Source organism: Falco rusticolus, chromosome 5 (genome assembly GCF_015220075.1).
Source record: "Falco rusticolus isolate bFalRus1 chromosome 5, bFalRus1.pri, whole genome shotgun sequence".
NCBI lineage: Eukaryota > Metazoa > Chordata > Aves > Falconiformes > Falconidae > Falco > Falco rusticolus.
In genome coordinates, this window is record NC_051191.1 from 19,831,969 (window position 1) to 19,844,600 (window position 12,632).

The window sequence follows — 12,632 nt, forward strand, 5'->3', positions numbered from 1 at the left end:
GGGTATCTCTTGGTAACCGAGCTATGGATGGGCAAGTTTTGGCCCCTTCCCCAACGTGCCCCTCTGTGGCACAGCTGCAGGCATGCACCCTCCCCACACAGACCCTTGCACTGGTGGCTGGCTGCTCCTAGCTTCTGCTGTGGCGTTGGACACTGCTGGCCCTCGTGTACCTGCCTGCAGATTTGGCCGGCGGTGGGATTGCCCCATCACCCATGCGATCGTTTGAGCTTGGACCCAGCTGCAGGGCCCCTGCAAGAAGAGGTTAAGCTGAGGTGGTGCCAGCTAGGCAAAGCTGGCTGCCCCACGTCACCAGCCAGCCCTCAGTCACTATCATCCACAGCCACACACTCACAACAACTGCATTTTGATTTTTTTTATGGCTATAAAGCAAAGCAAGCATTTCTGGTGAGGATTTAAGCAATGCCAGCTCACAGCTTGGTGCCAATAAAGTGTTGTTCGACCAGAGCTCTGAGGTTGATGGGTGGCCTGTATAAACTGCCGGCTGCTGCGCTAATGTACAAAATGCTACAGAGCTTTCATGGCAGCCTGGAGAAACCCAGCAGACATCAGACTCGGTGCCAAAGCATGTGTAGGAGGAGGATGGTGTGACAGCCCCTCTGCAGTGGCCAGATTTTTCAGTGCAAGACGCTGCCCCTTGTCCCATGCAGGGCCTGGCTCAGCACCTTGGGCAGCCCCAAGGCAGAGCCCAGAGCCTTGCTCGGGGCCAGCACGTGTCTGGTGCCATGTGAAATTGCCTTTTACAGCATGCCCTGGTGGCAGCATAGCCGCAGCTGGTCCTGTGCTGAGCTCAGCACATGACACTTGCAAAATAAAGACATAATCCTGGAACTGTAGCCTTCTTCCCAACTGGATTTTTCTGTTCTGCCATCAGCGATGTGCTGAGGGTCAGACAAGTGATGGCAGTGTCATCCCTGCCTGGGCAGGGAGCCCTGAGCCCACTGCTGCTGTCAAAGGTTTCCCACAGACAGGCGGTGCTGCACCAGGGTCACCCCAGCACTGTTGCAGCCCTGGTATTGCTCACGCGTTGCTGCTTGAGGAGCCCGGCGCACCCCAACCCCGCACAGCCTTCCGCAGGGCCCCCCGCACCTCCCGGTTGCGGAGGCTGTAGATGAGGGGGTTCAGCATGGGGGTGACGATGCAGTACAGTGCAGAGACCAGCGTGTCGGCTGCCGGCGAGTAGCCGGAGCTAGGCCGGTTGTAGTTCAGGTTGGCCGTCACAAAGTACAGGGTGATCACGAGCAGATGGGCAGAGCATGTGGAGAAGGCCTTGTGCCGGCTGGTGGCCATGGGCATCCTGAGGATGGTGACCAGGATGCGGAGGTAGGAGACAATGATGAGCAGGAAGGGGCTGAGGCCCACAAAGATGCTGGCAACATGGAGTGCCACTTCGCTGGGGCGGGTGTTACTGCACGCAGCCTTCAGCAGTGGGGGGACATCGCAGAAGATGTGCTGGAGCCGGGCAGCCCTGCAGAAGGAGAGTCTGGAGGCCAGGAGGGTGTGCACAGCTGAGTCCAGCATCCCCCAGAGCCAGCAGCCGGTGGCTGCCACCACACAGACACCCCAGCTCATGGCATGGGTGTAGTGCAGGGGCTGGCATATGGCTGCGTAGCGGTCGTAGGCCATGACAGCCAGGAACGCACACTCGGCCCCCGCGCACGCCATCAGGAAGAACATCTGTGCCAGGCACCCGCAGTAGGAGATGGTCGCCTGCGGGCGCAGGGTGTTTGCCAGGATCTTGGGCACTGTCACTGATGAGTAGCATATGTCCAAGCAGGACAGCTGACCGAGGAAGAAGTACATGGGACTGTGGAGGTGGGGATCCAGGGACACAAGGGCGAGCATCGCAGAGTTCCCCAGCAGTGTGGCCAGGTAAATGGCCAGGAAAAGAACAAAGAGGAAGGGCTGGCCATGGGAAAAGCTCAGGAGCATGAACTCTGTCACCCGAGTCTGGTTCTCACCTGCTATGAGGCCAGCTTGGTTGGTCTGTGGGCAGAAATGAGCACTGTGAAGAGGTGGTGACTGTGAGCCAGGGGACTGGAGCACAGCCACCCACAAGGCAAGGGTGTCACTGGTACAATGGCTTTGGTCCTATCTCCATAGTTGAAAGCATCCTGTGCTGGGATTTCACAGACACTAGGACTTTAGAGTCCAGAGAGCTGCCATACAGTGTTGGATACCTGACTGCAAAAGAATCACACAGAAGAAACCAAGATCGGTGTGCAGCTGGACTAACCCACAGCTCCTGGGTTCTCCTGCCAGCCCAACCCTCTGTCTTGATGAGTATACCAAGCATGTCTGTCTTTCCCTCCTGGCTGCTCTTCTGGTGACTACATGCTTCCCTGCCCCCTGGAAATGGTCACATCATTCCTTAGATGCCACAGCCACCAAAGCACGGAGCTGGGGATGGGGCATCACCCTGTACCAGTTAAAGGAATTTTTTTTCTTTATTCTGTCATCTGCTCTGCTATTTTTGGGGTGCTTTGCTCTGAAATAACCAGCACTTTAAAAAGCACAGCTTCCATCTGAGGGTGACTCACCGCATGGTGTTTGTCGAGCCACAGGTGAATTTAAGCTGTCAGGGGTCTCCACTGGCCTGGGTCTCCTCACCTGTCTTCCATCATCCTATTTCAATTTTTACCCCGACACAAGGGTTTTGCTGACGGGCATGTGAAGCTACAATCACCGTGTCCACGTGGTGGGTGAGGCATGGGAAGTAGTTATTGCTCATAAACCTTGGGTAAGGACTGTTGAAGGTGGTGCTTGTGGCCAGGGCTATGCTGCCCACCGTGCCAGTGCCATGAAGCCAGGTGCTTTGGTGTGTAAATACAGCCTGGTGCAGCAGAAGAAATGGGGCTGAGAGCGAGCTTAAAAATCACCTGCAATCACCTTGTCTTAGGGTGAGGATCTGTCCCAGCCAGCACTTGGCATGGGCACACACTGCACTGAGCCAGCCTGAAACCAGGGGCTGCTCTTGGCTGGGTGAGGAAAAAGATCCGGAGAGGCTTAAGCTCATGTATATGACGGTAAGGGGGTGAAGAGGGCTGGAAAGCACCAGGGCACACTGTGGCTGTGTGGCAATGCAGGGCACTTTGGGGAACTACAGGTGATCTTGGGGCTATGTGTAATAAAATCCTCTTCTCCCTGTGAAGCTTTTTCTTTGGCTTCATTGGATCGCCTCAGTAGATGCTAACACTAGACTATTCCTGACTCAGAGACTAAAGTCACTGGCCAGTGTACTGGCCATGGCTGAGCAAGTGTTTGCCAGGAGCTGCAGTGGGACCAGTGCTGGCTTCTGGGCAGGTTCTCACTGACAGCACTGGGGGATGTCTGGGGTGCGAGGGAGGATTGCACATCACTAACTCAAGGATTTTGTTCCCTGCTATTATGACTTGGAAATTGTACGCTTTGAAACAAGGCCTGCCTGCCTCAATACAGGGCACCTGTGAGCAGCTTTTCCTTACAGGTAACTCTGACAAACCTCCTGTGGTCAGAATTCAACAGCATTCCCAGACAAGGCAGCAATTCATGTTACTCTCCATTTACTAAACATTAAAGATGCCACATGATGGCTATGCAGGGGCCATTGCCACTATATAAAACCAAAGTGAATATGAACAATAACAACTACAAAAAAGAAAGCATTTCCTTCCTCTTTATAGATGTGTTTTTGGTGACTGAGGTCAATTTTTATGTCTCTTCACAAGATTAAACAGCATGGTTAAATTTTGGGTTGGTACGCTGGCTTTGCACCCATTAAACTTTTTTTAATTTCTCTATTCAAAGCATGTATCAACATATCAATCACAATTTTTAGATGTTGCGCTATGAAGAATTCACTGCTGCTGTTGGGGAGTTATTTTATTATAGCTACTTACCGCAAGAAACTGTCAAAGCACTGTTAAAAATTGTGTGCTTTGTTCCCTGTTGGAATTGCTTGAATGCCAGCTCTGTTTTATTCATAATTTTCAAGTCTTTCTGTTCCAAATTAAGGACCCTCTGTTGTAAGTTTTATCTCCTTGCTTCTTCTTGGACACTGCGATCAGTGTCAGTGTCTGCTGAGTAGAAGAGCTAAGTTCTGATTCATTTATCTTTTACTCTCTGTTTTTTCACCTTTGTTTAATTTTTTTTAAATATTGAGAGGGAGACCTTCAGTCAAAAGCTTTATTCTTTGCCTAGCATAATGACATCCAAACTTGTTACTCTATCTTGGCTGTGGGTGCTATAAGGCTGAGAAACCACTGCCTGGATGAGCTCTCCAGAAGTCTCCCAGATCAACATATTCTTTAATAGTTGCTGGGGTTTGTTTTATTTGTGTTAATTTTGCATACGTTGGACAGGTACATAAGGACTCTACCATCCAATATTCTGGAAATCTCAAACTGTCTCTCTTCCTCCAGCCAGCCCCCAGCCAAAGCCATGTGCATCTTGGTGCAAGAACAGCCTGACTTGTTTGGCCAGGTGTTGCAGCCAGGAGCAGGCACCTGAGCAGGGTGGGAGCTGGGAGTGACCACAGCAGTGTTCCCTGGGAATCATCTCCTGTCTCCAGCTGTCCCTGTCTGCAAAGCTGCACAATGTGCATGTTGGTCTGTATAAATCCAAAATTATGTGTTGTGAACTTTCACAGCGCTAAGGCAGTTGGTTTTGTTAGGGCAGGAGTGCCACCATGGTGCAGGTGTGAGAGGGAAGGCTCTGTCCAGGACCTCATTGGATGCTTTCACTACGGACCTGTTAGCCAGAGGCAGCGGTGTGCAGACAGCTTATGGTGAAGCTGGCACCAGTGAAGGTGGGGACCTGCCTGTTACACAAGAGGAACAGCGGACCTCAGGAATCAGAGTGATAAAAGTAAGAATAAATTTAATAGTAGGAGGTTAGGCATATAAAGGTTAGTCATCTTTTGTGCTCTGAACTGGGGCTTAACACTTGGAAGTAAGAGCAGGTGAGCAAGAGGTGTGAGAGCCCACCACATGCCATCAGTGAGCCCTTGGTTTGATGTAGGTACACAGCGATGACACGTAAGTCATCGTATTTGCAGCAGCAGCAGGGAATTGTTAGCTCCACTGCGGGAGGGACGGTGACTTGTGGAGAGCTGCAGGTGATACTCTCCCCATGCTGGCAAATTCAGGCTGGGTTAGGAGTGGAGCTACAGGGCTGCAGTATAGCCATTGGAGTCATGCAGAGGAATGACCCTAATTTTTCACCATGGTCTGGAAGAATGTAGCAGCCAGTGGACACAGCCACATGACAAGAAATGCCAGATTTAAACCCTTTGTCCTCAGACACCCTGCACACAATGAACTAGGAAGACATGGTAGGAAAATCTCCCTTTCTTCCTTGGACTGCACAGGAATGAGCCTTGACAGTCTCCACCTTGCCTCAGCTCCTTTCCTCTCTCTCTCTCTCTCTCTCTCTCTCACTTGCACTGAAGGCAATTTCTCATGGTAACTAATGATTATCCAGTATTTCCTAGTGCAGCTACACCTTTGCCCACCGCTGACCGGTCCAGAAAGGCTGTGGGGGGTGCAGAGAGGGAGCACTGGTGCCAACAGTGCTAAGGAGGCAGCTGGCTTCTGTCACTCGCCCTGGGAGAGGGAAGGTACCCCTGACCTGTGCGGTGGTGGTGCACCAGCCTGAGACCCAGCTCAGCTCCAGCAGTCTCTGAAGCAGGGTGCCTTACACTGCCGTTCTGCACTTGTGCATAGCTCCAGCGTTTTGGGGTATATTATGTTATCCCTTCCTTCTACAGAAGGCCAGATGTGCTCCATGCCCACCCAGGGAAGCCAGCTGCTCTTGCAGGAGGATGTCGCTTTCCTCACCAAGCCACCACATCCCATCTGCACTCAGGTGAGCAGACCAGGAGCATACAGCCATGGGAGGTAAGGTCCTGAGCCTTGGGTATGGTCCAGTCCCAATTTGAGGTGATGGCTGGACTGAGGGAGCCAGCAAAAGCACAGGATTAATTTTTCCTGAGAAGGACTGGACTGTTTTGTTCAAGGCATCACCAGCAACCACAGCCTGCTTGCATGCCCAGACCACCCAGAAGCCCTGGGTCCCAGCACTGGCTTTGCCCCCAAGCAGTGTGCCAGTGGGGACCCCTCTGAGGGTCCCACCATCAGTGAGGCCCTGTCCCACCACATGCAGCAGTCCTGCCCTCCCAGCCCTCCCTTACCTCCATGTCCAAGAGCAAACAGTGGACGGCATCCAGAGCTTGGTAAGAGGGAAAAACTTACAACATCCCCAGGTGCTGTCCAGTTTGTCTTACCTGCATGAGGAAAAGTCTGTGTGCCCTCAAGGCTTGTGAGCGGAGGAGAGGCTTTTAACCCTGTGAGAGCCCTGGGGGGAGAGGCTTTCCGAGTTAGCTCCTGTTCAGTGGCAGGAGCAAGGAGACAGCCTGCACAAGTGGGACCTGAGCCCACAGGACAAAGCCCTCCTGGCACAGGACCCACCTTGAGCTGCTGTTCTGCTCCAGGCAGAGTCCAGACCAGCCAGAGCTCTCTAGCCCTGGCTCCTGCTCCAGCCCCTGCAGCAGCTCTGGGGGCACCTGGATTGCAGCACACCTGACCACGTCAGGCACCCAGGGCCATGGAAGGGCAGCTGGCTGGGGAGGCTGGGAGCTGCAGTCCCTAAGTCTTTCTTTATGACCCTGTTTTATCTGTTGCAGGGCTATGAGGTGCCTAACGCTGGCTAATGCCAGCAGGGAGGCAGCAATGAGAAGGGCTTGGCCGTGCCTGCAGCAACAAACCTGTGGGCAACACGGCCGTAAGGTGGCTGCATGGCATCTGCACCGCAGCCGTGCTCCCATCACCTCCAACCACCCGGGCCAGGCTGTGCCGGGCTCTCTTGGAGTGGAGAGTGTGGTCCAGGGGACTAGGAGAGAACATGGCCATGGTGGGACTGGGATCCAGCAGCAGCTCTGGTTGGACTTAGTTAAGGCACCAAGTAGAGTCCTGTGAGTTCTTGAGGAGCCAGGCAGCAGGATTACATGGGTTTACACAAGGTGAATGCTGCCTGCTCTGAGCCTGGAGCCATTCCTGATAGCAACAGCAGGTTTAGCTGGCGTTTACATAATGCCATGGAAATGCAAAGTGGGAAACCCAGGAAATTCAAAGACTGGAACAGGGAGTGAATGTGGAGATCAGGGCTGAGATGTAAGTGTTGCTGCAGCAGGAATACAGCATTGCTTTATTGCAATTTTTTTGCAGCCTCTCTTTTCTGATGATCGGGCAATAGGAGCTGATCCTATAATAACCTCTGTATCTGAAATTTCAAGAGCTGAGGAGCTGAGCAGTAACATCATTTGAAAAGCAGGGAAAGCACAGGCAACAAGCCTACATGGGAAGGAATACCCTGTGTGGAAATTCAGCATAGATGCTAGAGGGAGCTGCTACCTCAATGTGGGGGAAATTCATGCCAGAGACCACGTCTGAGGCTGTAAAAGATGAATAGCAGCAATTATGAGCCCTGTAGGTGTACAGAAGTGTGTTTTCAGGGAAGCTGGGCTGACAGGCTAGAAGGACCATGACAACGTGACTTTGTGGCACAACCATTTGCTCTGAGTTTACAAAATTACACCTTTCTTTTGTGGCAATGATGAATATTTGTTTCATACAGAAACTCAGTGGCACAGCATTCCAATATAACCTGGTGACTCTCCCAGGATTCTGGATGAAGGCACGTGCTGGCAGTGCTCAGAGAAACCCCCTCCCACACTGATATGTGAAATAGGGCTTTGCTGAGACCATCAACACTTGGCACAAATATTAAAATACACTGAAATCTTGCCGGATGCCAGAAACTTGGTATTCAGCTCTGATAATCCATGTCCATTTTCTGTGGTAATATCTTCAGGACAGTCTTTAGGAGAAGAAATATCAATGTTTGCATCTTCTGCTGTCTCCTGAGGCGTATCAAATCTAGCCTTGGGGATCCAGTGAGAAATCAAACCTCCATGAATTTGTGAAGTGTTAAGGCAGTTGGGTTTTAAACCAAATGCCTAAATGTGGGTATGCACCCACAAGGATTGGGCCCAGTCCTGTAAGTGCTCAGCACTCCTGGAAATCAGGCTCTTAACTGGGTGCAGGGCCCTTGCCTTCTCCAAGCATAAGTGTTGCGCTTTCCAATAAACAAGTGTACTGTTGTAAAACCAGGAACTTCTCCAAGTCATGTTTCCTTTTTTTTTTTTTTTTTTTTTTTTGAGAGATGTGTTTTTCCAGCTCAAGGACTCTTAAGCAAAACCCACCGTTGCTTGTACCACAGCTCAGTACAGCAATACTGCCAGCTCGCTGTTACTGGGCTCCACATGTGCACAAATATTTCCTTTGGACAGAGACAAGAAAACTGGTGCAATTCGTGGTGTTCAGGGTGGCAGGAATCTGCTTGCTGGATCCAACCCCTACCCAAAGCATGGTCAGCTCCACAGACAGACAGAACTGCTTTGGGCTGTATCCAGTCAGGTCTGGAAAACCTCTAAGGCCAGAGATCCCACAGCCTCTCTGAGACCCTGCTCCACTGCTCGGTGATCCTCAGAGTGACTGTTGTTCCTTACATCCAGGTGGAAGGAAACCTCTTGAACCTTCAGCTCTGAAACCTCTGGGGGTTTTGGTTGATGGTAAGCTCAATGTATGTCAACAGCATGTCCTGCTGGCCAAAAGGGTCAGCTGTGTCCTGGGGTGCACTGGGCACAGTATAGCTAACTGGTGAAAAGCAGTGATTGTCCCGCTAACTGTACCTCAAACAGTGTGTGCAGTTTCAGGCTCCACAATGTGAGAAGGATATAGAAATATTAGAATGTGTCCAAAGGAACACAATGAAGATGGTGAAAGGAGTAGAGGGCATGACTTACACGGAGTAGCTGAGGATACTAGGTGTGTTCAGCTTAGAGGAGACTGAGGTGACCTCGTCGCTGTCTACAACTTCCTCATGAGGGGGAACAGAGAGGAAGGTGCTAATTTCTCTCTGGTGATAAGAGAGAATGGCTTAAAGCTGTGTCATGGGAAGTTCAGACTGGACATTAGGGAAAAGTTCATCACTGAGCGGGTGGTCAAGCACTTGAACAAGCTCTCCAGGAAAATGGTCACGGCTCCAAGCCCATCAATGTTCAAGAAGCTTTCAGACAATGCTTATATATATGGTTTAACTTTTAGGTTGCCCTGTGTGGAGTAAAGAGTTGGACTCAATCACAGAATCACAGAACAGTCAGGGTCAGAAGGGACCTCTGGAGATCACCTAGTCCAACCCCCTCCTAAAGCAGGTTCTCCCAGAGCAGGCTGCACAGGGTCACATCCAGGCAGGTTTTGAATGTCCCCAGAGCAGGAGACCCCACAGCCTCGCTGGGCAGCCTGGTCCCATGTTCTGTCACCCTCACAGTAAAGTTCTTCTTGATATTTAGATGGAACCCCCTGTGTTGTGGTTTCTGCCTGTTGCCCCTTGTCCTGTCACTGGGCACCCCTAAAATAAGCCTGGCCCCATCCTCTTGGCATGAAGATGCCCTTAAGACTTTTGTAGACATTGACAAGATCCCCTCTCAGTCTTCTCTTCTCCAGGCTAAACATACCCAGCTCCCTCAGGCTTTCCTCAGAAGGGAGATGCTCCAGCCCCCTCATCCTCTCCATAGCTTCTGCTGGCCCCTCTCCAGCAGCTCCCTGTCTCTCTGGAACTGGGATGCCCAGCACTGGACACAGCACTCCGGACGAGGCCTCACCAGGGCAGAGCAGAGGGGGAGATCCCCTCCCTCGCCTTGCTGGCCACGCTCCTCCTGATGCCCCCCAGGGTCCCAGGGGCCTTCTTGGCCATGAGGGCACACTGCTGGCCCAGCGGCAACGTGCTGCCCATGAGACCCCCCAGGCCCTTCTCCACAGAGCTGCCTCCCAGCAGGTCAGCCCCAGCCTGTGCTGGTGCACGGGGCCCTCCCTGCCCAGGGCCAGGACCCTACACGTGCCTTTGCTGAACTCCATGAGGTCCCTCTCCACCATCTCTCCAGCCTGCCCAGGTCTGGCTGAATGGCAGCGCAGCCTCTGGTGCGTCAGCCGCTCCTCCTAGCTTGGTATCACCAGCAAACTCGCTGAGGGTGCCTCTGTCCCTTCATCCAGGTCACTGATGAGCAAGTTGAACAGGACTGGACCCAGCACTGACCCCCGGGGAACATCATGAGCTACAGGCCTGCAGCCAGACTCTGCACGTTGATCTCAGCCCCCTGAGCTCTGCCGTTCAGCCAGTTCTCAACCCACCTCAGCGCCCACTCGTCCAACCCGCACTGCCTGAGCTCCCCTCCGAGGGTCTTGCGGGAGACAGTGTCAAAAGCCTTGCTGAGGTCAAGGCAGAAACATCCACTGCTCTCCCCCAGTGGTCCTTGTGGGCCCCTTCCAACTAAGAAAATTCTGAGTCTATGAACTTGAAACCTCCTACCTGAATTTTGCCTGCAGCCGCCCAGCCTCCCTCCATGTCCCATTGTGATGAGACTGACATTCTTTTCTTGATAACCTCCCTGTAGCTACCAGAAGGCTGCTATTTGGTCCCCCCAAAGCCATTCCTTCCGCAAGCTGAACAAGCCTCAGCTTGTTGATATGCCTCAGGAGACAGCAGAAGATGCAAACATTGATATTTCTTCTCCTAAAGACTGTCCTGAAGACATTACCACAGAAAATGGACATGGATTATCAGAGCTGAATACCAGTTTCTGGCATCCGGCAAGTGCATTTGTTCACTTTCTGATGGCAGACCCTGGCAGCAGCCCCAGGGTCACTGCTTTTTCCTGGCCAACTTGTACTTCAAAAGCAACAAGGACAGTCTTTCTGGCCACCACTGAGCAGTACTTTTGCCCAATGACCACCACCTTCCTGGACAGCTGTGGCACCTGCTGCCCCAACTCCATTTCTCCCTCTTCCTATGGCCAGCTCCATCCTGCTGCAGAGGCAGCCCTCCAAGGCTTCTCGCCCAGTCTTGGGCATCAAATCTGCCCCAGGGGCCAATTAGTGCATTTCAAACAAGGTGCTTTAAATAGAAGACTGAAGTTTGAGAGATAAGTTTTCTTGTTTCCAGTTTGTCTCCTGGGTACCCACTCCCCACAGGCTTCTCTCCAGAGGAAACGCCACTAGGGTTTCAGTACCAATTACCAAAAGCCTAAAGCACTTCACTTCCTCACGCGGCATGTTTTTGTGAGACTTGTAAACAAGGCACAAAGTGGGCTATTAAAAGTTTGAGGCAATAACTTTGAAGCTGTTTACATGTGCTGTAATCAATTGCATCATCATGGAGCAGCAGAATGAGACATGGGGAAAGAACTTCTTTGTTCTAGAGACTTCCCATCTCTGTCTGAAATGTTCGCCCTCTAGACCAGGGGTCCTCAAACTTTTTAACCAGGGGGCCGGCGCGCGGATGAAGTGACAGTCAGTCATCTGCGGCTGCTTGGTTTCCCCCCACAACCCCCGGCAGGGTGGGGTGGGGGGGGTCTGTAAATACCGGGGGCTGGACTGAGGACCCTGGGGGGCTGTATCTGGCCCGCCGGCCGTAGTTTGAGGACCCCTGGTCTAGACAACAAAATACACATGAAGTTGTTGAAGTATTAAAAGCAGAACAAGGTAAATAATTTAACAGTGCTTCGGCAGTCAATACGAAATACCTGAATGAGAGTAAACTTTATGGAAAACATAAGTTATTGCAACAGGAAATACAAAGGTGAAGTTCCACGGCTGCTCAGAATACCGATGGCACCTTCTTGTGCAAATTCCTGCTCTACTCACAGGTACCACAGCAGGTACTGCAGCTAAAGCACGTTGGCTGGGGCCACAGTGTCTGATCTAAGCACCTGGACAGACATCTCACAATATGGAGCTGGGCCAGGGTTTTCCATAGAAGTGTGTGTGTGTTACAGTTTTAGATATAAATTTGGAGGAATTTATATTACAATACAATATTGGAGGAATTTAGCAAGGGCACCTGTGGCAATGCCAGAGCTCAAGATGTCCCTGGGTTTGTATTGTATGCCATCTTGGCATCTTCAGTGCCACGCTTTAATTATAAGCTACAGGGACTGTTTCGTTGTTTGAAATAATACATGAATCTTAACTATGAATTATCTCCTGGAGAAAAATAGGCCACTAAGAAGCTGCTGATGCAAAGACTCTCTAGAATCTGCTGTTGCACCCGAGACACCTCCACTACACAACAGCTACGTGAAACCTGAAGTGGCTGCAGCAAACTGCAGCTGCCACACCTGCCCTTCTCCTGCTGTTTGTGAATCACAGAAATCACAAAGTGGTCAGGATTGGAAGGGACCGCTGGAGACCATCTAGTCCAACCCTCTGCTAAAGCAGGTTCACCTAGAGCAGGTTGCAACAGAACTGCATCCAGGTGGGTTTTGAATGTCTCCAGAGCAGACTGCACAACCTCTCTGGGCATGCCTCCCTCCACAGGTGGCAGAAAAATCCTGAGACAGACGATTACTGAGACATTTTTATTACCTGTGTCACAGGACTGGTTATAAAGTCTCTTTTGCAAGAGGTCCAATTTGCCATTGAAAGTCATATGCAGCTCCATTCTCAGTAATGGAGAAAGCGTAATGCCAGGAGACATCGCTATACTTCAATCTGTCTGTACTTGCATCACGGCCCATGAAC

At 51.5% G+C, this 12,632-nt stretch overlaps 1 protein-coding gene across 1 annotated transcript; it reads right to left on the reverse strand.

Annotated features, from left to right (window-relative positions):
* Positions 1-1,038: 1,038 nt before the first annotated feature.
* On the reverse strand, positions 1,039-2,563 carry LOC119148300 (olfactory receptor 1F1-like). The gene is made up of 3 exons (XM_037388276.1): positions 2,559-2,563; positions 2,199-2,202; positions 1,039-2,004 (listed from the first exon to the last, which is right to left on the reverse strand). Exons 1-3 carry the CDS (start codon positions 2,561-2,563, stop codon positions 1,039-1,041), a joined length of 975 nt encoding a protein of 324 aa, XP_037244173.1.
* Between the last annotated feature and the right edge of the window lie 10,069 nt (positions 2,564-12,632).